Raw genomic sequence first — 25,301 nt, forward strand, 5'->3', positions numbered from 1 at the left:
GATATGCAGATGACACCACCCTTACAGCAGAAAGTGAGGAAGAACTAAAAAGCCTCTTGATGAAAGTGAAAGAGGAGAATGAAAAAGTTGGCTTAAAACTCAACATTCAGAAAACGAAGATCATGGCATCCGGTCTCATCACTTCACGGCAAACAGCTGGAGAAACAGTGGAAACGGTGTCAGACTTTATTTTGGGGGCTCCAAAATCACTGCAGATGGTGACTGAAGCCATGAAATAAAAAGACGCTTACTCCTTGGAAGAAGTTATGACCAACTTAGCATGTTGAAAAGCAAAGACATTACTTTGCCAACAAAGGTCCGTCTAGTCAAGGCTATGGTTTTTCCAGTGGTCATGTAGGGATGTGAGAGTTGGACTGTGAAGAAAGCTGAGCGCCGAAGAATTGATGCTTTTGAACTGTGGTGTTGGAGAAGACTCTTGAGAGTCCCTTGGACTGCAAGGAGTTTCAACCAGTCCATCCTAAAGGAGATCAGTCTGTTTATTGGTAGGACTGATGAAGCTGAAACTGCAATACTTTGGCCACCTGATGCAAAGAGCTGACTCATTTGAAAAGACCCTGATGCTGGGAAAGTTTGAGGGCAGGAGGAGAAGGGGACGACAGAGGATGAGATGGTTGGATGGCATCACTGACTCCAAAGACATGAGTTTGAGTAAACTCTGGGAGTTGGCGATGGACAGGGAGGCCTGGCGTGGTGCGGTTCATGGGGTCGCAGAGAGTCCGACATGACTGAGCGACTGAACTGCATCGCGTCAAGCCCCGCCCCGGCCCCCGTCTCCGCCCCGGCCCCGCCCCCTGCCTCTACGTCTACCTATGGCGTCAGGCTCCGGCCCCGGCCCCGCCCCCGGCCCCCGCTTCTACCTATGGCTTGAGGCCCCGGCCCGGCCCCGCCCCCGAGCCACGGCCCCGCCCACGGCCTTCGCTTCTACCTATGGTGTCAGGCCCGGCGCCCTGCCGGGCAGTGCCGCCCTTGTCCTCGAACGGCCATGGCGGGGATGGCCGGCCGGCTCGCCAGGTGCTGGTACTCCGGGTTTCTCCGCAGGTACGTGCTGAGCCGGGCCCAGCGCCGCACTTGGACGCCGCGTCCTTGCGGGAGCTCGCTGCCTGTCTCCTCCTCCTGCCGCAGCGGGCCACGCGGGCTGGCCGGGGAGCGTGACCTCAGGCGGCCGCCTCGCGCTCGCCGTCCTCGGGGCCCGAAGGAGGTCTGGCCCGCCAAGCCCGGTCCCGCCCCGCCGGCCGCTGCCGGGCTCGGAGACGCCGCCCCGGGCGGGTGGGGAGACTTGTGCGCAGCCTGCCGGGTCGGGCCTTCCAGAGGACCCCCCCGCAGTCCGGGGGGTGACTCGGGTGCTTCGCGGAGGACATCCTCCGGGTGACTTCTGGCGGGGCGCGCGGCGGCCCACGTGAGGCCGGACCCGGGGCACACAGGCGACGGGGAGACCGCACGGCGCGCCAGCCGCCTCCGTGGAGAGGCACGTTCCCGGTTTATGTATTAAACGGTCGTGCTTTGTAATTGTTTTTAAAACTCGATTTTAAAATAAATACGTTTGTATCGTATTTGGAGGGGGGGAGCACATTTCGGCCTTTATTGACATTTCAAATTTTCTGTTCGTTTTCTACTTGAAACTTGCCAGCTGCCAGATTCGTGTAGGATTTAGACTGTTACATTATTGCAGAGGAGGTGATACATTTGTTATGTTTGGGGTTTATTTGTAACTTGGATGCGAGTCTTTGCTGTGAACATCCATTGTTTGTTTGTGACCTCACTGCTGTGCTGTGATGCTTTTCCCTTCCCTCTGCTTACAGTGTGTGCTTAAAAAGGACTTACCTGGCCACGCTTGCTGTCCCCACTCTGCTGCTGGCTCTTTAGACTTCTGGAGGTGAGGACTGAGCGTGTCTGCTCAGGGTGCTTCACAGCCTAGCGTCCAGGCCAAGTAGATTCCCCCAGGTAGGTCCTCCACCTCTCTTAGGAAAGAAGAGCTATCTGCAACACCAACCAGTTTTCCTTCTGAAAACCTACCTTTCTTCTCCCCTCCTGTTATCTGTGTGTGTGCTGAGACGCACATGTTTGCTGAGCAGAGTTAGGCATTGACCTGATTAAAGTTTATACTTTGTTAATCAGTGACTACATCATAGAACGAAAGGCTCTTCTTGTGCCCTTGGAGCAGAAGACCAGGTTCCAGCAGCAGGAGCTGGCAGCAAAGTAAGGATTTATTGCAGAACCCCAAGGGAGTGGGAGAAGCAGCCACAGAAACCCCCTCAGGGTTTTTGCCGGGGGGAGGAGGGGGAAGAGCAGAGAAGCTGAAGTTAATTATTGAAGTGGTGAGAGTAATCACTGGATGTCTCTGGTTTATGACTCTGGCCAGGTGGTCCGTGGCTTGGAGGTCTGTGGGCTTATCCTGCTCTGGAGAAATAGCCTGAGTTTGCATGTTTTGGGGGCTGTTTAGAACGGCAGTTTTAGTGCAAGAACGATAGTATCGGCAGCAGTGGGTTTAGTGGTCTGACTGGTTTCATAGCGCTGTTTGCCCAGCATTGAGGTCAGAGGGGACGAGAGAGGGGACAGGATTTTGGGCAGGACGACTCACAAAGTCGGTCAGGAAACTTGGTTCCAGAGGGACGCAGGTTCAGCTGCAGACGCGGTTTCCGGACCTTGGGACGCTGCGCTCTTCCCGCGTGCTTTACCCCCGCGGCCTCGGTATCCTCATTTTGTCTGTGGGGTGCATGTGCGCTCGCTGTGTCTGACTCTTTGCGACCCCATTGATTGTGGCCCTCTAGGCTCCTCTGTCCATGGGATTCTCTGGGCAGGAATACTGGCGTGGGTTGCCATTATGCTCAGAGGTTGAGACTGTCTTGTCGAGTGTTCTGTTTGACACGGGTTCCTGGCGGGAAGTATAATCATTTCACAAGCCAGAAGTATACAGGATAGTGTCTCTTAATAAGCCAGGAAAGAGTTTTGACTTTGCCATCCAAGAGCTGGGCTTCCCCTGTGGCTCGCTCATCTGGTAAAATAATCCACCTACAATGCAGAAGACCTGGGTTCAGTCCGTGGGTTGGGAAGACCTCCTGGAGAAGGGAAAGGCTACCCACTTCAGTATTGTGGCCTGAGGAGTCACAAAGAGTCAGACATGACTGAGCAACTTTCTCTTTTCCAAGAGATAATGTCCAGCTGCCAGCCTCAAAATAAAAGTGTCTCGATGCTGGAGCAGTTTGCTGGGGTGGCCAGACAGGCGGATTCCATGGTGCCCCTGTTTAGCTTTTACCACTACTGATGAGTCCCCTTCACCATGGCAGGAACTAGTGCCCCCAAGGTCTTAGAGAGTTATTTAGATCAGCAGAGGGGAGCTCTACCCAGGCTGAAACTCAGATCATCCCCACAAACTCTGGGCATTTACAGTCTGAATGTCCCTTCACCAGTTTTGTTTGCTTGTTTTCAGCTGTACCAGGTCTTGCACCGTGTGGGATCTAGTTCCCTGACGAGGGATCAGACCCAGGCTCCCTCCATTGGGAGCGCAGCATCTTAGCCATGGAACCACCAGGGAGGTCCCTCATAAAACAGCTTTGCTTCTAAAAAGAACATTTTTTTTGCTCTTTGCCATCATCAAGTGGGTTAAAACAACTTCAGTTGCGCAAGAGGCTTGGCAGCCCTCAGAGCCTGCCTAGCGCTCCTGCCCCCTGCCTCCTCCCAGGCCTCTCATCTACTTCCTGCCTCTGGGCTCCCTGGCTTCTGGCTGCTTTTATCTCTGAGGGCCTTCCTTACCGAAGTTAGCTCCTCTCTGGATTTCTTATCTAGGGACCGGTTTGGAAGCCACTAACCATTCGCAGCCAGGTAGCTGGGGCAAGTGCGAGGAAAATATCACTGGAGAAATGTAGCGTTTTGGCGTGGAGGAATTGGAAACAGTTAGGAACCCGCGTGCCGGTTTGCAGCCCCCTGCAGGTCCCAGCCCTTGGGCTGCACGTGGGTGGCCCCGCCATGCAAACCAGCCAGAAGGACTTTAACAACGCGGTGAGCCAGTTGAAGCTCCTGAAGGAGGATCCAGGCAATGAGGTGAAGCTGAAACTCTACGCACTCTACAAGCAGGTAAGCGCCACGGGTGTTTGAGAGAGAAGCATCTTGAGCACATGGGTCCTCAGATAGACACGCTGTCTGTTGCCTGAGAAGGCAGCCTGAGCGTGTAGGTGCGTCGCTGCCTTTCCTCTAAAGACTATGCATGAGAGCTTATTAGATAAGATTTCAGAGCGCTGTTAAGGCAAATAGTCACTCCTTAGGATCACTGCGGAGTAAAAGAGACTTCAAAGATACAACAACCGAAACAGCAAGCAACAGCCAGCCATCAGAGTGGCCTTGAGACAGCTGGGGAAACTTGAATAGGGATTGAGTATTAGATGACACCTAGAAGGCGATGGCACCCCACTCCAGTACTCTTGCCTGGAAAATCCCACGGACAGGGGAGCCTGGTGGGCTGCAGTCCATGGGGTCACTAGGAGTCGGACACAGCTGAGCGACTTCACTTTTACTTTTCACTTTCATGCATTGGAGAAGGAAATGGCAACCCACTCCAGTGTTCTTGCCTGGAGAATCCCAGGGATGGGGGAGCCTGGTGGGCTGCCGAACTGTTCTTAATAGCATCATGGTTATATAAGAAAAATTGATTTTTTGTTTTTTTTTAGGAGTGCATACTAAGTACATGGAGTGAAAAATGGTGTGGTGTTTGCCATTCTCCAAAAAAATTAAGCAAAACGGAAAAGAAAAGGATGGTTGAAGCAAATATAGCAAAAATGAGAGTGAATTGAATTTGGGGGCTGAATATTGGGAGTTCATTATAATATTCTACTCTTACATATATTTGAAAATCTTTATAAAAACATTTCAAAACTTGAGTTTTCAGTTACAGTGTCTGAAAACTATCCAGAAAGTCAGACCCTCTGGGCTCCTGTGTCCTCTCTTTTTCTCTTTCTGTGATCCCTGTGAGCCCCTCTTACTTTGATACTAGTGTGTACATTAAAGAATTTAACCTTGCCCCACAGGGGTCTGACCCTCGCCCTTGGCTTCTGGGAGGTAATTTCTAAGCCCTTGAAATGCCAAGCATGATAGACTGAGTCTTTGTTTGCCTGGAGAGTCTAAGGATGGGATTTAGAGGGGACTGGCCCCCCCAGGTAGTAACAGTGGGGTTTGGAGCAGAGGCTGCAGTTACAGAGAGTCACTCAGAAGTGGCGGAGCCCCAGGGAAAACTCTGAACACCAAGGAGGCCTGGATGAGCTTCCCTGGTGAGCGGGACTCTGTGTGTGTGTCACACGCCAGTTCGGAGACTGGGAGGGTACACAGTCCTCACTCTGCAGAGGCCGGTGGGGGCGGGGCACACTCACGTCCGCACTTTTTTTCCCCACCCCGCCTGCAATGACCGGTAACCGAGAGGAGGAGAGTGTGTCCTGTGAGCCATCATTGCCCCGAGTCAGCACTTTCAGGAGCCCCTGGTCTCACACCCATGTGTCAGAAGTGGGGGGCAGTCTTACGGCCCGTGTTGCCTCTAGCATCCCCGATGGCTAACTCTTGAGAAATCAGTCTTTTTCTTCGGACCATCTTAGCCTCCTTTACCGTCTTTGTCTTTCAAAGCCTCTCTCTTCTTTTCTCTTTTAGCTAGTTATATTATGAAAATTAAAAGCGTGGTTAGTAAATGGAGTTTTAAGTTGCCATTTCTGAAAAGAATAGTGCATATATATTTTTTAATTTCAAAACACTCACTGCACTTACCCCCCTCCAGCTGCATGTCCTTCAATTAAGTGTCTTAAGGGCCGGTGGCTCTGGTGCCCACCCCCGCCCCCGCCCCCCTCCAGGGGCAACTCTGTTGCTCCCTTACCAGACATCCACCACCACAGATTTGGGAGGAATTGGTGGGGAGTGGTACCTTTGAATGAGCTTTCAGGATATACCATGTTTTCTAAATGTTGGTTGGCTAGTTTCCTCCAAAGATTGTTTGCTTGAACCATCAATGCAAACCTAACGAACGATTACTTTGTTGAAAGCATTTCCCCAAACGCTGATCTTGCATTATGTTCATACGCAGGCAGTTATAACTTTAGGGACTGATAACCCATCAGAGCGTATTTTGGCTCTCCAGTCTTTTTTTCTCCTGTTTGTACATTTTTAGCGGCAGCATCAAAGAGAGGGCAAGGGAGAGGAAAGTTCAGGCCAGTCTCTGCCTTGTGAAGCTACCTGGGAGGGGAGGCACCATCACGCCAGTGTGCATTTTACGGATCTCAGCTGTTTAAGGTCCAGTTTGCATGTGCCTTTGACCAGTAATTGCCCCTCTCCTTTCATAGGCCACTGAAGGACCTTGCAACGTGCCCAAACCAGGTATGCTGGACTTTATCAATAAGACCAAATGGGATGCATGGAGTGCTCTTGGCAGTCTGTCCAAGGTACATGGACTTCCATCCTGCTTTTATTTCACTTACTGTGCTCCTAAGGGAGGTGGGTGTTTCTCCCTATTAAGACATAAAGATGAGCCTTCTGGGGATAGAGGTCCCTGTATCCAACCAGGACCTTCATTGCCAGATGTACTTATTAGGACAGGAAGTGTCTCAAAATGCTTGTTCATTAACTGGGCTGAAATCACCACCTCTCTTTAGGAAGCTGCCCGACAGAACTACGTGGACTTGGTGTCCAAGCTGACTGCTTCCTCTGAGTCCCTCAGCCCAGAGGCCCCTGCAGCAGACAGGAAGCAACCGGAAAGCGATAGCCTGGTGGTGACCTCCGAAGCCGGCATCACCACCATCAGGCTGAACCGTCCAACCAAAAAAAATGCTCTCACCACTCAGGTAACACCATCTGCCCGGGAGTCCATCCTGCTTGTCTTGTCTCCTCTGTTTCACTCAAAAACGGTAGAGTATCAGCATCCTTTTTGGTTCTGTAAATACAGCCCAGGCAAGCGTTTGGTACTTTGCAAAGAGCGGGCTTGCAGACCGACGTGGAGCGGACCCACTGGGTGGGGATGATCGTTTTCAGTTTTCTCCTTTCCTCGTCTTCCCTCTTTCACGCAGATGTATCATGACATCATAGCTGCACTTCAGGCTGCAAGCAAGGATGAGTCAGTCATAACTGTTTTAACAGGTAAGACATTTCCTTGGATTTCTTAATTAGATTTCTGTTTGGGGGCAGGGGAGGATTTTCTCCTAGAAAGGGAATTGAATAAACAAGCTCTGTCATCTTTCTAGTGCTGAGATACCCTCATTCTTAAATACATAAACAATATGGGAAGACATAGGACTGATATCTTTATCATGTAAAAAGCAGGTACAATTTGGTAAGAAAAGCGCTAAACCTGTTAGATAAATTGGTGAGTAAAATGAATAGACAGTTTGTATGAGAAAGTCTTGGCATCAAAGAAACAAGGAAAATGCAACCAGACTAATAAGCAAGAACACAAATACAAACGATGAGATACCAGTTTATATTAATGCTCGTCTGAATTAGCAAAATTTTATACTATACTGAATTTTGACAAGGTCACAGTAGAATGAATGCCCCTAGCTGACAGCAGCATAAATGACTTTAAAAAGTGTTAGGTACCTTTTAAAAAGACAGCATTTGACAATATGTAAAATGTTCACATACTTTGACACAGGAATCTCCCAAAACATTCTAAATCCTCTAAATGACCATAATAAACCACATGACAGAACGTCCTGTAGACTGTGTATTGCAAAAGCATTAAAAAGTGTAACTGTAGAGACTAACCATATAGAAAAACATTTAAGAAATAAAACATTAGCAATTATATCAGCACTGTGAGAATAACTGGAAAACACGGATGCTGGTGGGCTTGGGCTGATGAGAACTTGATGATTGAACTTGGTAGGGGCTTTGCATGTATGTAGCGGTGAAGGCTAAGGTTCTGGACTCAGATCAACTTGAGTTTAAACCCCAGCTTCACTTCTTACTACTCGTGGGTGAATTCTGCTTCCTAAATGGAGAAGACAGTGTCTTCCTAACCTCGCAGAGTGGTCAAGATGGTGACATGAGGCAGTGCAGGGCAGGGCTCACACAGGCACTTGGGGAGTGGGAGCTCCTGCTGTGTGTATTGGTGTGGCAGAAGCAGGAGTCATTTTATTTTATTTATCTTCTTTTTTGGCTGCATCACGCAGCTTGTGGGATCTTAGTTCCCCAGTCAGGGATTGAACTCCGGTCCTTGGCAGTGAAAGTACAGAGTCCTAACCACTGGACCACCAGGGAATTCCCAGGAGTGATTTTAATTCTCATTGAAATTTGTAAAATATATAATATTATATCAGAGCACTTTTAGTGAAAAAGAGAGAGTGAGAGAGAGGTGAGGAGAAAGATACCTAACAGCTAATGAGAAACGGCGAAGCAGGGAAGACGCGAAGATGCTCTGGCATCCCACGTGTATGCCTAGAAGAAGGAAGGCACCAGGAACAGTCCAGAGACAGCACTGGCTGGGTGCAGGAGAAGAACAGGTTCTGATTTTTTAGTTAACACTTTTTAAACTAAACGTACAATGCAGGCACATCGTTTCTTAAAAATCCAAAGACTATGAAATGGCAAGTAACTAAGGTAGAAACCCCAGTCCTGCATCCTAAAGATACATCAGCTTTTCTTGAGCCTTCTAGAAACTGCCTGTGTGTGTGTGTGGTTCTCCCTGCCCCTCATTTTATAAACAGAAGAGGACACACATACTACACCCACCTTTCTGTCCTAACTGCATGTCCTGAAAATTTGTTCTCAGTCAGCACCTGCACGTCTAAGTTTTCCTCTGCAGGACTGCAAAGTATGAAAGTTTCAGGACCCCATAATTTATGTCATCATTCCTCTGTCAGTGAACAGGTGGATTGTACTTATTCTTTTGCTATTAAAATCATGCTGCAAGGAATATCCTCAGACATCCATCTTTCAGTAAATGTGCAAAGATATCCATGTTGTAGAAGTGAAACTGCTGAGTTTCATAATAACTGGTCATAACGGCCAACAAGTGCATCATACTTTATGTTTGCTGAGCACTGGGCTAAGCATTTTAATTTGTTTGGTAGCTTTCTTAATTTGTAACTCTTCTAAGCTTTCTTGCAATAACTCTATGAGATTAGGCCCTATTATTACTAGTATTTTACAAGTAAGAAAACCGAAAGATTAAGTGCTGAGAAATAGTGCTTATTCTCTGGGCTTCCCGGGTGGCGCTAGTGGTAAAGAACCTGCCTGCCAGTGCAGGAGACAGAAGAGATACCGGTTCAACCTCTGGATTAGGAAGATCCCCTCCAGGAGGGCATGGCAACTCACTCCAGTATTCCTGCCTGGAGACTCTCCATAGACTGAGGAGCCTAGTGGGCTACAGTCCAACGGGTCACAGAGACTCAGACGTGACTTAGCTCACATGCTTGTTCCATAGTTATTTTCTATATACCCTTCACTTTGGTTTCCTATTCTTTTCATCTAAGCATTGTAATAATAGGTCCTTCAGTTTTCAGAAAGGATTTTTGTTTGTTTTGCAGTTCTGTTATCAATTCCTAGCTTATAATCAGAGATGATCAGTTTTTCTGATTTTTTTTAGAATCTGTTAAAATTTCATGTATACTAGATGTATATTGAAATATCTACCTTGAAGATTAAGAAGCAAAAAAAATGACCAATTTTTTTTTTTATATCATCCAGAAACACTTAAAAAGTAACTTCAGGGACATCCTTGGTGGTCAACTCCCTCCCTGGTCCCAGTGCCAGGCACACAGATTCAATCCGCGGTCAGGGAAACTAAGATCCCGTAGGCCACACAGCCTGGTCAAGTAATAACAATAAATGTTTAAATTTTAAAATTTTAAGAATTAAAAGTTAATTCACTCTCGATTGTTAAGGTGTAGGGTTATAATTATGTCGATTAAACTTGCCTTTCTAATTCATGTCATGTAGATTCCCTAAATTCTGCTTTCCCTTCTAACTCACCTGTCTTGGACCGAGAAGAGCAGGCTGAACGCATCCATTTGTGATGGTGCCTCTCTGGGCCCATCGAGCGCCGGGTGACCCGCCCCAGAGCCTCACACGCGCTGTTCCCGCCCCCGTCCCCCCTCCCCAGTCCGCCCTTCAGGCCTCAGTGCCGGTGTCCCCGCCTCGGCAAAGCCCCTCCCCGAGCCCCCCAGTGGGATCAGAGCCCCGCTGCGGCGCTCGCGTCCCTTCGTGGCCCAGCCGCGTTGGTTCGTCCGCGTGTCCTTAATGCAGCGGGCCGGTCAGCGAGGGCGGGCACGCCGCGGGCTCACGGCGCTCTCGCGCAGCGCGGCGCGGGAGGCGCCCGGCGCGGGGCGCGGGAGTGGCGCCGTGCTTGTGTTCGCAGGCAGCGGGGACTACTTCTGCAGCGGGAACGACCTGACCAACTTCACGAACCTGCCGGCCGGCGGCCCGGAGGAGATGGCCAGGAGCAGCGAGGTCCTCCTGAGGTGAGGGGCCGTCCGCCCCGGGCGCTCGCCCGTCCATCAGGGTCTGAGCTTGCGGAAAAGAGAGACACGGGTTCCGTGCGGTCGGCTGTGACTTCCGACAAGCGTGCTTGTCCGGCCGCCGTCAGGAAGGGCGTCTGGTTCCTCGCGGTGACTCCCGTTCCCCTGGGCGCTCCGCACGGAGCCGACCGGGGCCCGGCAGCCCGCTCCCGGCGCGCGCTCGGTTCTCCGCGTCGAGGCGGTGGCGCTCACGACTTAGCGACAGCACCGCCGCCGCCGCACCGAGGCGGAGGAGCCGAGCGCCGTCTCCCGGGCTGGGGGCGCCTCGCTGCCGGGACCGCTGCGCGCAGGGGACTGGAGATGGGCCCTGCTGCCCAGCACCCTGCTGCCCAGCACCCTGCTGCCCAGCACGCCGGGACCCCGCGGCCCGTGCCGACTCCGAGTTGGCCGCTGGCTCACGGCCCTGACCGAAGGCCCAGGACGCAGGATCTGGACTGAGGCCGGCCCCGGGGCCCCTGCAGGCACCCCTCCAGTGCCCTGCAGACGGGGCCCGGGTGAATCGCAGGCTGCAGGCCGGGGAGGCGCCCGGAGGTGGAAACGTCCCCAGCCCCCACAGAGAAGCGCGTTCCGGACCCCGGCCCTGCTTGTACCTCGGTGAAGCTGTTGCAAACAGCTCAACACGCTTGTCTGTTTCCGTGTCTGCAGGGATTTCGTCAACTGTTTCATAGACTTCCCGAAGCCTCTGGTGGCCGTGGTCAATGGTCCGGCCGTGGGGATCTCCGTCACCGTCCTCGGGCTGTTTGACGTCGTGTACGCGACCGACCGGGTAAGTCCGCCGGCAGAAGCGAGTGGTGTCAGGCTGGTGAAGACACGCTCCTCCAAAGGCTGCTTTGGCGTTGCCGATAGCAAACAGAGGGCATGCGGTCGGGGTTAGAAGGGATGAAAGTTACATTTTCCCCAAAGAACTAGTCTTCCTTGCCATGCTTTATTCTTCCTTCACTATTAACCTGAATTTTCCTAAACACCAGTGTTGCCTCGAGCATTGTCCCAGCCCTTTGGGTTCTGTTTACTCTCACCCTTTGACACAAGACTCATTCAACTTTGCTCTAAAATAGTCGGGAGACCTTCAGACTTGCAAGCACGGGTGAAAAAAAAAAAAAAAAGAGCAGCTTTGAAGGTTATGCAAGTGAGTTATTTGATCTTTTTTTTTTTCAGTGTGAATGAACCCTGGAGTCTAGAAATCTAGACTAGGAAAGGACTTTCGGGCGGCACCTACTTTCACGCCCCCCTTAGCAGATAAGAAAACCGAAGCTCAGAGAAGTCACTGCCTCGTGCCCACCACTGAATGACATAGATTTGCACTTCAGCTCCAACTGTAGCAGTAATGTAGGTCATAGCAGAAAATAAAAATTTGGAAAATATGGAAAAGTACAAGGAAAACAGTTGATTTAAAAATCACTCCTTGGGACTTCTCTAGTGGTCCAGTGGCGAAGACCCCACTCTCGTAATGCAGGGGGCCCAGGTCCACCCTTGGCCAGGGAACTGGACCCCATGTGCCAAGCAAGAGTTTGCATGCCACAGCTAAAGACCCCTCGTGCCACAGTGCAGAGCCTGCGTGCCACCACTAAACCTGCTGTGGCCAGGTAGATAAATGCTAAACATTTTTTAAAAATAAAATCACTCCTCTCCCCACTCAGAGATAAGCAGTGCTAACATTTGGGTTATTTAGCTTACCTAATTTAACCAGTCCCTGACACTGGAACCCTAGCATGTCTAGTTTTTTCCCTTATAAACAGAGATGTGGTAAACATTTATCTTAGCACTTTGACCCTAGAACTTCTCCTGTAGAACTAATAACAACCTCTTAGGGTTATCAGAGTTTTAAAGTGACTCTTGCTTTTGTGGCAATGAAATTTGCTGACGTACACGTATCCTTACAAGGAACAGTTGGGTTTTGCCGCTGAAGAGATTCCTGGTTTTGTTGGAGGTACCTTCTCCAGTAACAGGGCCATTTATAAGGGTCCTTTACTCCTTGCTCCATCTTTGACTGGATTCCTTTCAATCTGATTGGGCATATTGTCAGATCTAATACTCATTAATAATTTCCCCGTAAAAATAGCAAGTGCAATTCTAGACACTTGGCTACCTAACCTTTGTAGGTAGAACTTTCTGCCCAAAGGCAGAAATTCAGTCTTCAGTCCCATTCTGTGTGTTAGATGCCCCATCAGTTGACCTGCCTTGAGCAGGGTGAGAGCAGAAGTTCCTGGCCTGAGCTTGGCGGTCTCTTTCTGTAGGACTTGAAAGCCAAACAGTGTCATGCTTGCATCTTATCCTCCCACTAGATTCCAGGTGACTGTCACGGGCATCATCTTTTTAAAGATTCCCAGGACTCCGTCTTATGATACAACTTAAATTAAAATTGAAATCAGAGGGAAATGTGTGTGTATTATATATGCTGACAGATCGGGCCCACAGTAAGATATTTGACAAATAGTGACCACTGCTGGGAGTTCACCCAACTGAATTAAACCAAGATTTCGTTTCAAATCAGAGGAAGACTCAGAAGAAAGAAGCTGTGATAGGATCTGTTCATTCCTGGCTTCTTGAATGCACACCATATTAAGTGTGGGCCAACATCTAACCCACATAACCAATTACTCTTCATTATGGACAGTAGGTCACGCCCGTCTATTAGTGTCTCCATCAGCAAACAGCTCATTTCCCCTTTGAGCTCATGAAAAGGTGGAAGTCATAACAATACTAGATAATTGAGTGGTCAGTCCACAGGAGACACTCTGCTGACGCCCATTACACGTATTCAGTAAGTGCCCATAGTAACGGCCCCGTGAGGCAGGGGCTCTCATCCCCATTTCACAGATGAGAAAACCGTGGCACAGAGGTCAAGAAGCTCCAGGGTCACCAGGCAGCCTGACGCCGTATCTAACCGTCTCTGCCTCTATTGCTCTTATTCCTGACAGTTAGCTCAGTGTTGCTTATGATCATGTGTATAAGTGAGTTAGATGCCTCAGATCGTTCGCTTTCCATGTACCTGTTTGTGGCGCTTTCCAGGGTTGGCTCCTTCTTTGTTTTCTGATTATGTTCCTTCCTTCTCAGCACATTTTCTCCAAAAGGCTTTCTTTTGGGGGCAAAAGAGAAGGCAGGTGACTTTAATATCTGTTTTCTTTATACTTTTATTATTTTGACTTGTATGTGTTGCACATCATATGTTTTTATCTTCTAACAGTATTCATTGAAAAAAACCTCAGCCATGTCTGATTATGGAAAATGAAGTCTAAATATACTGTTCACAGAATTGTCAATTATAAGTTAATTTCCTAAGAACTTTTCATTCATCAAGAAACACAAAAATATTTCTGACATCTAGGAAAACACAGTTATTGTAGTCGAATAACTGACTGACTCTGTAGCCTAAATAACCAATATTAAAGTAGTTTTGGGTATTTAAAGCCAATCAAAAACCTCTGGGGCAAAATCAAGACAATTGAGAAAACAGCAATAGAGGCTAACCTTGCTAGTATAGTTTTTAAAATGAATTAGTAAAGTGATGGATCAACAACGCAAGCTGGAGAGGAATAATACGGCTCACAGAAAAGAAAGTATAACTGGCTCTTGAAAATATGAGAAAGACACCATTAGGAAAAGGATTTGTAAACAGAACATGTAAAGAACTCTTACAGCTCAATAATAAAAAGATAACCAAGCCAACTTAAAAATAGTGGTCAAAGTATTGCAAATTACTTCACCCAAGAAGGCACTAAATAGCTGATAAACACGTGAAAAGATGCTCAGTGTCATTAGTCATTGTTGTTTACTTGCTCGGTCATGTGTGATGCTTTTGTGACCCCATGGGCTGTAGCCCGCCAGGTTCCTGTGTCCATGGGATTTCCCAGGCAAGAATACTGGAGTGGGTTGCCTTTTCCATCTCCAGGGGATCTTCCTGACCCACGGATCGAACCCAGGTCTCCCACACTGTAGGTGGATTCTTCACCGCTGAGCCACCAAGGGATTAAAACCACACCGAGACACCAGGACACCCCGATGAGAGTGGGCGACGCTCTGAAAAGGCTGATGCTGATGACAAGGTTTAGGGAGGACTTGGAGCATTTGGAACTTACACTGCTGGTGGTGGTGTTAAATGGTGCGGCCTCTCTGAAAATAGTCTGGCAGCTTCTTGGTTAAACCACACATTTACCACACAGCCCAGCAATTGCACGCCTGGGCATTTACCTGAGAGAGTTGAAAATAGACATTCACCGTAAGCTTACAATATCTAGAGTACTGGAAATGCCACCGTGGCTTCAACTGGTGAGTGGATAGATGGCTCCTGACACACCCATCCGATGCAGTACCGCTCAGAAAGAAGGAGCAAAATCATGGTACATGAGACAGCAACGTGGAGACTCAGGAGCCTTCTGCTAAGGACAGAGGCCTGAAAAAGGAGAAGAGGGTGCAGGATGCATGATTCCATTTGTACACATCTGAGAAAGGGCCAAACTGTAGGAACAGAGCCCAGATCGGTGGTGGCTCAGGCATGAGAGGAACAGGCTGACTGCAGAAGGGCACGAGGAACCTGAGGCTGTGCGCTCAGTCTGACCCTGCGACCTCGCGGACTGTGGCTCACCAGGCTCCTCTGTCCACGGGATTCTCCAGCCAAGAACACTGGAGTCGGTGCCATGCCCTTCTCCAGGGGATCTTCCCCATCCAGGGATCGGGCCTCTGTCTCTTATGCCTCCTGCCGGCAAGTTCGTTACCACTACGGGCAATAGAAATATTCTATATCTTGACTATGGTAGTGGCTACATGACTATACATGTGTTTAAAACTCATCAAACTGTGTATGTTCAGAGAGTCAATTTGTGTGTATATGGGCACACTTTGAAGATATTGTGGGTCCACTTCAAGACCACTGGGATAAAGCAAATATCACAGGAAAGTGAGTCAAAGGAATTTTTTGATTTTCCGCTGCTTTGAGAAGTTACGTTTACATCATAGTGCAGTCTGTTGAGTGTGCAAATAGCATTGTGTCTAAAAAACCATGAGCTATTTTAAAATGTTTTAAAAACATTTTAATTTGAAAATAGAACTGTTGGGAAAATGGCATGGATAGACCTGCTTGATACAAAGGTGCCACAAACCTTCAATTTATTTTTTTAAAAAAGAAAAAAGCAGTGTCTGTGAAGCACAGTAAAGCAAAAGGTCGGTGGAGTGAGGTCTGCCTGTGACACGATAAAGGGCTTCAGTTAAGCGTTGCAAGGAGGACACAGACAGATGGCGATGTTTTTGAAATCACATGTGAAAAGATGATTTTCTTTTCTCTTTTTCTCTCCAAAAAGGCAACCTTTCACACCCCATTCAGTCACCTGGGCCAGAGTCCGGAAGGCTGTTCCTCTTACACTTTCCCCAAGATAATGGGCTCAAGCAAGGTAGGTCTCAGAAGCCTTAAAAATAAATGTTAATAAGTCTCTCCACTCCAAAAGCCGTCCCGTACTCCCTGTTCTTTCCCTCGATAATAGATAATAGGGACGACACAGAAGCACATGATCTGCCCCGCAGATCCGAGAGTTTTAAAAAGAGGAGCCGGGCTGTGGGGAGGGTCTCGTGTGGAGGGGGTTGGCACTCGGTCTGCCGCTCCGCAGACAGTGGGTCACGCTGAGCTGGGTGCCCCTGCGCCTGGAGCCGCCCTGGCCTCTCCAGCCTTCTCTCCAGCCTGCTCAGGGCAGGGTGGGCACCCAGGGACCTGTGGCTGCTCCAGCCTGTCCTTGCGTTGGTGGAAGCCTCAGTGCCCACCGTCTGTGTGCAGGACCCCAAGGGGAGCGTGATGGGGCGGGGCCCCAGGGGTGGGAGAGGCTTGGCAGACATCCTCTGAGATCTGAGAGAGGAGTGGGGATGGAGCCTTTGCCTGTTGCTGTCAGATTTCCATGGGGAAAAAATGTGGATTTTTTAAAGTTTTTTTTTTTGGCCATGACGCATGGCTTGCAGGATCTCAGTTTCCCGAGCAGGGATTGAACCTGGGCCACAACAGAGAAAGCCCAGAATCCTAACCACTAGGCCACTGAGGAATCCCCCTTTTAAATCTCTTTCTTCCGACACATTCCCTGAAGTGTTACACAGATTTGAACTTGAAAAGTCGGGCAGACCCAACTCGAAGGCTTAGAGCATTTGGCTGTGGAACAGTCTTTGAAGAACATAGAGAAAGATTCCCACTCAGTGACCCCAGTTTTGTTAGGACCTGAACGTTAGCCCTCATCACCTTCCTCCAGTTAATTAGAGCTCATCTGACTCCCTGGGCAGGCCTCCCAGAGCCAGACCACTGTGTGAATTTCCAGGGAAGGGGATTTTGACCGTTGCTGTTTCTAAACGCCGGCTGTCATTCTCTGTGACCATGAGTTGCCATTTTTTGTTGTAATTGTTTATTGTGTACGAAACAAGGAATCATAGCTGCCGTTTGTCATAGACCCAGTATCTGGCATTTCTGCTCCAGATCCCAGCTCTTACCTCCCCAACACAGACACACAACAGCAAACTCCACAAGCCTTCTCGAAAGCCTGACGGTCTCGGCACACAGCCTGCACAGCATTGCCTGTGGGGTCATCAATTTCTCCCTTAATGAGAAATGCTGGCACTCTCAAAGACCGAAGGAAATGGCCACGTGTCTGCTGAGAGGAGCTCACTCTGAGTTACTGAGCCTTTCTTCACTGAAGTCACGTCCTAACCTTGCTTTTCATTCCAGGCGGCAGAGATGCTCCTTTTTGGGAAGAAGTTAACGGCCCAGGAAGCATGTGCCCAAGGACTCGTTACCGAAGTTTTTCCCGACAGCACTTTTCAGAAAGAAGTTTGGGCCAGGCTGAAAGCATATTCAAAGCTCCCCCCAAATGTTAGTATTCGGGATTTTTCCGTGTGTTTGTTTGTTTGTTTCACTTGCAAGAACCGTTTGCCTTAAATAGGCAATTTAAAAACAAACCAGACACCTTCACTTGCTCTGAGCACATGTAAATCTGATATTAAAAGTAGCCGTAATAACGTTCGAAATACTGACTTTTTACGAAACTTACCAAATGGCCGTTCCACTTCTGGGCTGTGGAGACAGAGGGGCAGTTCTTCCTGGGCATGACTTTGAGGAGGCTGACCAGCCACCTCTGCTGGGACTTCTGGCCTCGAACCCAGGTGAGCAGGCAGATAGATAGGTGAGCTTCGCGAGGACACTTGCACTTGCACACGTGCCCGCTGGTGAGCAACTCTCATATCCTCGCTGCTCAGAATGCAGTCCTGGAGCCAGAAGTGAGCGGTCACAGGGCCCGCCCCACACCTGCCAAGGTGACGTGTGCACACACGAACGCTCGAGAAGCCCTGTCTTCCTTATAAGGTGTCACAGGATCAAAGGAACAACGGAGCCACACAGTCATCAGAATTCTAGAATGATCCTAACTCCTCTTAGAACACCCCTTCAGCTAACTGTTGGTTTTGACTTTTCAGGCCATGAGAATTTCCAAGCAGATCATCAGAAACAGGGAGAAAGAAAAGTTGCACGCGGTCAACGCGGAAGAAAGCAATGTCCTGAGGGAGAGGTGGCTGTCAGACGAGTGCATGAACGCCGTCGCGAGCTTCCTGTCCAGAAAGACGAAGCTCTGACGGCCGCGTGGCAGCAGAGCCGGGCGCCTCCAGGGAAGCGTTGTACCGCTGCTCCCGCTTGTCAGCCCCCGAGCCGAATAAAGCTTGCTGTGCCTTCTTTCAATGCTTAAATACCAGTTGCTATGATTGTATTGTGCCGGAGCCTTGATGGAAGACAAATGATGTCAAGCGCGCTTGGGGAACTTCTGTGGGCCCTTGGTCAGGGGCAGGGTCAGCTCTCGCGACATGAACGGCTGCTGCCAGGCGCACTGGAACAGGCTGCCCGGCGCCCTGCTCTGCAACGCGCTCACCGCGTTGCAGGCCGAGACCACGTGTTTGAAAACCACCACGGCACTCTGCCGTCCACACAGAGTCACCGACTCTATCGGCCCGAACACCGACAACCTCTGCGTGACCGAGGCAAGGTCTTCGATGGGTCGCATGTTCTTTTTCAGCCATCTGACAGGGAGGAATGGGCAGAAAGGAGCAGGACTGTCAGAGGGTCAGTTAGAATCTTAGTTTCGTTCCACCCCTATCATCTGCCGAAAAGATGTGGAGAATTAGACCGTTTCCCAGGAACGTGATATTCCGTATCAGTGGTTATTTCCTCATGTTATTGTCCCGTCTTCATTCTCATTTAAGATGGTCCCTTATAAAACACACATCTGAAAGCTGCCTTCACTGTCCTTGTAATCTAATAAAAACACAACTTACGGGGCACAGTAAAATTGGTGCTGAGTGGGAAAATGTATAGCTGTGCGCATTTACGTGAAAAAGAAGGAATCTGGCGGACTAGGAATACAGGCACGGCTCGGCCACTCAGGGTTGCACCCTGGGTCCCTGGCCGTGTTGGGGCGGGCTGGTGCTTCCTGACCTGTGCAGCACAAAAGCCCTGCAGCTCAGTGGCTGGGTCCCTAGAATCCCACTCCAGCCCAGCTAGGTCTCCACTCCCCGACCTGGAATGCGGCGGCCCACGGGGATCCCACATGCCTGCTCCGTCTCTGAGCATGCCTACAGATGCTGGGTGCGGCGGAGGGTGAAGAGGCAGCTTGTGTTTTACGCAGAGCAGAGCTTGTTTTCACACTCAACCACATACGCCAGAGACGACTTCAAGTCATTTTTTAGCTAAGGCATGGGGTTCGCGGTCATCCTGTAACATCTCTAAACAGGCCCGCCCGGGACAAGGCTAGCCACCTACCTGACAACTGTGGTCGACGTCGGAGGCTCCTTCGTGCTTTTACTCCACAGGCGGCATTTCTTCCGCCCTTGACTGGCGCTGTTTTGCCTCCTTCTCCACAGGGGCATACTGCTTGGTTTGGGGGTCAGATTAATCTCTCTTGGAAATTGATGTCTTTCCAAGATCCTTTCTAAGCCAGAGAATTCCGAATTCTCACCTAGTAATAGAATAAATTGGTGTTAGTCGCTCAGCCGTCTCCAATTCTGCGACACCTCCCCCTGGACTGTAGCCCTCCAGGCTCCTCCGTCCGTGGAATTCTCCAGGCAAGAATACAGGAGTGGGTTGCCATTCCCTTCTCTAGGGAATCTCAGTCCAGGGATTGAACCCAGGTTTTCTGCACTACAGGCAGATTTTTGTGTGTGTGTGCCAGTAAACAACTTTGTCTTTTATTTGCCCGAGGCCAACTGTGGCAGGCACTGAGGCCCTAAGACTTCCAGAAGGGGGGTGGGGGTGGGGACCCATCCTGCCTGCCCCATCCTGCTTCCTGCAGGAGATGCGAGAACAGGTAAGTGTACCCTCACGCCAGCAAGTGTCTCCTCCATTTTGTGCGTCAGTCGATCAGTCCTGTCCAACTCTGTGACCCCTGTGGACTGTAGCCCCCCAGGCTCCTCTGTCCAAGAGCTTCTTCATGCAAGAGTACCGGAGTGGGTTGCCATTTCCTTCTCCAGCTGGCAGACTCTTCACCACGTGAGCCCCAGGGAGGCCCTGGTGCAGCGAGCATTGGAGTAACTCGGTGTTCCTTCCCATCTCGGCTTGGTTTGAGAACGGCTATTCGTGCCATTTAGTTGCTACTTAGCTCTGCCATTTCTTCATTCCAAAAATACCAGTGAGCAGCATTTAGACCTTAGCCTGGGCCTGGATGTCTGAGAGACGCCCAGCAAGCAGAGAGTGAAGGACCGCACAGGGCAGGCACTGAGGCTCTCTGGTGTGATCTGTCCGTGACTCTCAAAGGGCAAGTGCTTCAGTGATAGTAACCACACACTGCCCCGACGGCACACGCGCTGCTTCACACGGATGGCCCATAATCAGATCGCCCGTCAGCCGTGAGACAGAACTTGTGTCAGAATGTGTTCCAGGACACCGCTTCCTTCCTTCATCAAAACCATCTCTCCCCCTCCAAAGAAAAGAGGGAGGGAGAAGGGAAGTCAGTTAAAATGCACGTCATTTACTGACAGAGCTGAGTTACCTTGCAGGGCAGGATTTTTATCTCTTTGCCAACTAGTGACACGTTGAGAAGCAAAAGCCAGTTTGCAGGCCGTGCTCTGAGCATCTCTGCAACCCATTCAGGTGAGAAGAAGCTGTCACACAGCTGCAGCAGGAAGAGGAGCTGAGCCACCTCAAGAGATTCAGAGAGGCCCTGCATCAGACTCGGAATTAGATCAGAGCTCATCCAGCCCCCGTTATTCCACTGGCTGGATCCCTGAAGGTCCTTCCCGGGCAGGGTAATTGGTAGAGACCCCCAGGAACATTGCCTCATGCAGACTAAGTGAACTAAATGGTATAATGACAGTGATCAGCTTCATCCTTAGAGGCCAGAAAATCACACCAAGTGACTCAATAGCAGGCCTGAGTATGGGGTTCCCGCCTGCGGACGAAGGCCAGGGTTCTCGCGGCGGTTCCTGAGCCCCATGACCACACAGCTGGGCGGCCCAGCCTCCCTCAGGCTCCCGCCGCCCAACAGCAAGAGCGTAGGGTCTGCTTGATTGTCAGGATTTCAAATCTATTGATAATTCAGGGGACCAAAGCCTACATGGCAGGATCACCACCAACTGCTAAAGGCGTGTCAACACCTATTTGTGTCGACACTGGAAGGCTAGGAGAACAAACAATCAACATATAACTGGAATATCGTTCAGAAATCAAAACCCTCTTCTCCAACCTCACATAAACGCTCACTCCATTTTCAATTTTAAAACTGAATTTCAATTACAAAAATTAAAGATGGATGGAAAGACTTCCATTAAAATAAAATTTAACAGCTTAAGTACAGTGAGTGAAAGTCGCTCAGTAGTGTCTGACTCGTTGCAACCCCATGGACTGTAGCCCTGCAGGCTCCTCTGTCCATGGGATTCTCCAGGCCAGAATACTGGAGTGGGTAGCCTTTCCTTTCTCCAGGGGATCTTCCCAACCCAGGGATGGAACCCAGGTCTCCCGAGTCGCAGGCAGATTCTTGACTGTCTGAGCCACCAGGGAAGCAGTATGCTGCTGCTGCTGCCAAGTCGCTTCAGTCATGTCCGACTCTGTGCGACCCCATAGACGGCAGGCCACCAGGCTCCGCCGTCCCTGGGATCCTCCAGACAAGAACCCTGGAGTGGGTTGCCATTTCCTTCTCCAATGCGTGAAAGTGAAGTCGCTCAGTCGTGTCCGACTCTTCGCGACCCCATGGACTGCAGCCTACCGGGCTCCTCCGTCCACGGGAGGTTCCAGGCAAGAGAGCTGGAGTGGGCGGCCATCGCCTTCTCCAGGGAAGCGGTGTACACAGTGCAGAAAATTAATGAACCTCAGAGCCAGGAGACCAGCAGGGGGCGCTCTCAGCCCTGTGTCCACAGCGGAGCCCAAATCGGAAGAAGAAAGACCCGCCCCCCTCCTCTCCCGCAGGACTCAGCCGGTTTGTTCGCTCCTGTTGTTTCCCTCCCAACCTCCTTTACCTTCCGAGAAAGCGTTCCCCTGTCTTTGCCGTGTGGTGACTTCCTTGTGGTTTGCTGATTTGCACTTCGTGGATACCGAGTAAAGCCATCTTTGCTGGAGAAATACTGGGCGGGCCTTTTAGTTCAAAGTCAACAACAGTCAAAGGAACCTCTTCCTCTCGCTATCCTGCCACCGTCCCGAATTTGCTGTGTCTCCTTCTAGAACCCTTTTCTAAACAGTCATGTACATATTTTCATCTATGAATTTACAGTCTTCTTTTGGCAAAAATGGAATCATTGTTATTAAAACTCTGCAGTGTGTTTTGTAGATATGTTAGTATCGGCTGTCTTTTTAACAGTATTTCACAGTATGAATGTGTCTGTTTAACCATTCTGTTGTTGAATGCTAATAGGCTTTTTAGAACTTTTCACCTGTATAAACAGTGTTTCGACACACACCTTTGTTCTTGCATCTCTGTGCAGGGTGGGCCAGTATTTCTCTAGGTCACTAAGCAGAAGTGGAATTGCCAAGTTGAAGGACACGCGCATCTAACAGGATGTATTGCGGATTTTTCTGTTGGCTCAGTTTTGTTCAAGCCCACAAGGTCTGAAAAGCATCCAGTGGCGCCAGATACCCAACTATGAACAACAAACTTATCTATGTCAGAAAAAGCTAAGCATTCTTTTAGGCACGTGAGGATTTCTTTAGGCAAAGGTGCTGTAGTGCTGGGGACTGGAGCATCTCCTAAGCCCCAGTATCCCCGGATGTGGCCTCACTTGGAAATAACCTGCAGATGTAGTTAAGATGAGGTCATACTGGGGCAGTGTGTGTGCTAAGTCACTCAGTCGTGTACAGCTCTGTTCGACCCCATGGACTGTAGCCCACCAGGCTCCTCTGTCCATGGGGATTCTGCAGGCGAGAATCCTGGAGCGGGTTGCCATTTCCTACTCCGGGGGTTGAGCCCGAGTCTCTTGCGTCCCCTGGATTGGAAGGCAGGTCCTTTACTGCTAGCACCGCCCGGGAAGCCCTCTTCTGGAGCAGAGCAGTTTCTTAATCCAGTATGGTGCTCCTCGTAGGAAGACAGACGCGCACACGGAGAAGACGGGTGTCACGTGTGCAGACGCTCCTGAGACAACGGAGGCAGAGAGTCGAGTGATGTGTCTGTAAATCGAGGAGCACCAAGGATTCCCAGCAAACTCAAGAGACCAGGAAGAGGCAAGGAAGGGTCCTCTCCCAGCCGCTTCAGAGCCTGCGGACACTCTGGCTCTGGACTTCTAGCCTCCAGGCCATGAGACCACACATTCGCTGCTTTAACCCCCCCAGTCTGTGGGTCTACGTTCTGGCAGTCCCAGGACACTCTGCTTACTCTTTACTGAGCTCATTCAGTAAGCCAGCAACATACATTTTAAACTTTGACAAAGACTTTCAGATTACCTTCGAAAAAGCCTGAAGCAATGAACATACCATCAATTGTGAGGGTATTAATTTCCCCACGTGTTTATCATTAATGATCTTACAAAATTTGACCCCTCTGATGGCTTAAAAATATCTCCTCAATTTATCTTTTTTAAAATATTTCTTTCTTTCCTTGGCTGCACTGAGTCTCAGTTGCAGCACGGAAGAGCTTGAATCTTTGTCACTGCAAGCGGGATCTTTAACTGCAGCCTGCAAAATCTCAGCTGTGGCATGTGGGATCGAGTTCCTGGACCAAGGGCTGAACCCAGTTCCCCTGCCCTGGGAGCTTGGAGTCTTAGCCACAAGACCACAGGGAAAAACCCCCTCCTTGGTTTTCTGTTACTTCCTTGATTACCAGAGTGTTTGAACACCTCTCATGTCTATTGGCGGTTTGTATTTCATCTTGTGAATTGCCAGTGTATAATGTCTGTCTATTCTATGAGGCCCTTACACTTTTCTTGATTGCTATGTAATCTTTGGATCTTGGGACTGATTCACAATACTGTACAGGGATTAGGGATTAATCAGAAGACAAAATGCAGGAGACCCAGTTCGATTCCTGGCTTGGGAAGATCCCCTGGAGAAGGAAATGGCAACCCACTGCAATATTCTTGCCTGGAGAATCCCACAGACAGAGGAGCCTGGCAGGCTTCTGTTCATGGGGTCGCAAGAGTCAGACATGACTTAGCAACTAAGCCACCACCAGAAGACAAATCACCAAAGCAGCCTTATGTTCTAAAATCATCACTGCGATACCCGCCTTCCTACCCAGGACCTGTGTCTTCATCAGTGTGGCAGCTGCCACTTCACTCCCTAAGGCCCCGGGGGCCTGTGGCTACCATCTACCTCTGCCCTTCACCTGAGCTCGAACAACGGGGAGGCAGGCTCCACCCAACTCTGCAAATCAGTCCAGTTATCACCCTCCCTAACTAATCCAGGAGGGGCAGCCACTGCACACTGCAAAGCCTGTAAGGCCTGGGGGAGAACAGTGTTCCTCCAGGATGGTGCAAGCCTGAAAAAAGGAAGAAGGAGGGGTAGGAAACAGAGCAAGGGGTAAACTTCAAAGCCTGACCTTTAACTGGGAGGTTATCCCACTAAGCTTAAAACCAGATCTAGGAACGAACTTGTACATTCACTGGCCTTTGTCACTTAGGCCCCTTCCCGTCTTTCCAGATTCACAAAAGAGCAGGAGGCGGTGCTGGGAAAGGCAGTGTGTAGGTGACCCGCGCGTGAGCTCTGAGCACGTGGCCCCACAGCACAAAGGATGGACATGGTCGAGGTCTCAGGCGTGAACCACACCTGCTCTGCAGGACTAGCTTCTCACTCGTGACCAGAGGGGCTTCCCAGTGGCCTTAGTGGTAGAGAACCCGCCTGCAACGCAGGAGACGGTTCCATCCCCGGGTTGGGAAGGTCCCCTGCAGGAGGGCACGTCAACCCACTCCAGCATTCTTGCTGGAGAATCCCACGGACAGAGGGGCCTGGCGGGCTATGGTCCATAGGGTCTCAAAGAGTCGGACGTGACCGAAGCAGCTTAGCACACAGCCACGCATGACTACAGAAGGGGCGTGGGTACCGTGATAAACTGCAGGCTTCCTAAAGAGTTGGCGCCTGCCCTCTGCCCACATACATTTTTTCTTGTCCTCCTCACTCTGGCAGGAGTGGAGCAGCTCCATCAGATGATTGGGAAGCAGCTTGTGAAGGTTGGACAGAGTCTCAAAGGTGTGACGGAGAACCTCAGGGTGGCTGTAGTTTTTCGGGGTCTTAGGCTTTTCGAGGAGCGGCAGCTTCAGCTCCACCTGGCTGTTCCTGGCTGTCCCCATGATGACCCTCTGAGTTACGGAGAAGAGCGGCAGGAGAGCAGGGCGGGGGAGGCCCTGGCAGCGGCTCGCTCCAGGCTCTCCATCATCTCC

The 25,301-nt window shown here is 50.1% G+C and overlaps 2 protein-coding genes across 5 annotated transcripts; one reads left to right on the plus strand and one right to left on the minus strand.

Annotated features, from left to right (window-relative positions):
• The first annotated feature begins 960 nt into the window (after positions 1–960).
• Positions 961–18,654, plus strand: ECI2 (enoyl-CoA delta isomerase 2). Of its 4 annotated transcripts, XM_068994295.1 has the most exons (12): positions 996–1,059; positions 1,821–1,962; positions 2,137–2,217; positions 3,939–4,092; positions 6,333–6,431; positions 6,642–6,830; positions 7,053–7,122; positions 10,343–10,445; positions 11,148–11,268; positions 15,797–15,886; positions 17,194–17,337; positions 17,937–18,649. In XM_068994295.1, exons 4-12 carry the CDS (start codon positions 3,985–3,987, stop codon positions 18,090–18,092), a joined length of 1,080 nt encoding a protein of 359 aa, XP_068850396.1. In that variant the 5' UTR covers positions 996–1,059; positions 1,821–1,962; positions 2,137–2,217; positions 3,939–3,984; the 3' UTR covers positions 18,093–18,649. The 4 variants fall into 4 exon arrangements, with proteins under 4 accessions (XP_068850395.1, XP_068850396.1, XP_068850397.1 ...); XM_068994296.1 differs by lacking the exon at positions 2,137–2,217; XM_068994293.1 differs by lacking the exon at positions 1,821–1,962 and having other exon boundaries at positions 1,007–1,059; positions 17,937–18,654.
• LOC138098012 (testis expressed protein 56-like) lies at positions 18,257–25,211 on the minus strand. The gene is made up of 3 exons (XM_068994211.1): positions 25,019–25,211; positions 19,270–19,465; positions 18,257–18,530 (listed from the first exon to the last, which is right to left on the minus strand). The coding sequence occupies exons 1-3, from the start codon at positions 25,209–25,211 to the stop codon at positions 18,257–18,259; spliced, it is 663 nt and encodes a 220-aa protein (XP_068850312.1).
• Between the last annotated feature and the right edge of the window lie 90 nt (positions 25,212–25,301).

This window comes from Capricornis sumatraensis, chromosome 22 (genome assembly GCF_032405125.1).
Source record: "Capricornis sumatraensis isolate serow.1 chromosome 22, serow.2, whole genome shotgun sequence".
Taxonomy (NCBI): Eukaryota; Metazoa; Chordata; class Mammalia; order Artiodactyla; family Bovidae; genus Capricornis; species Capricornis sumatraensis.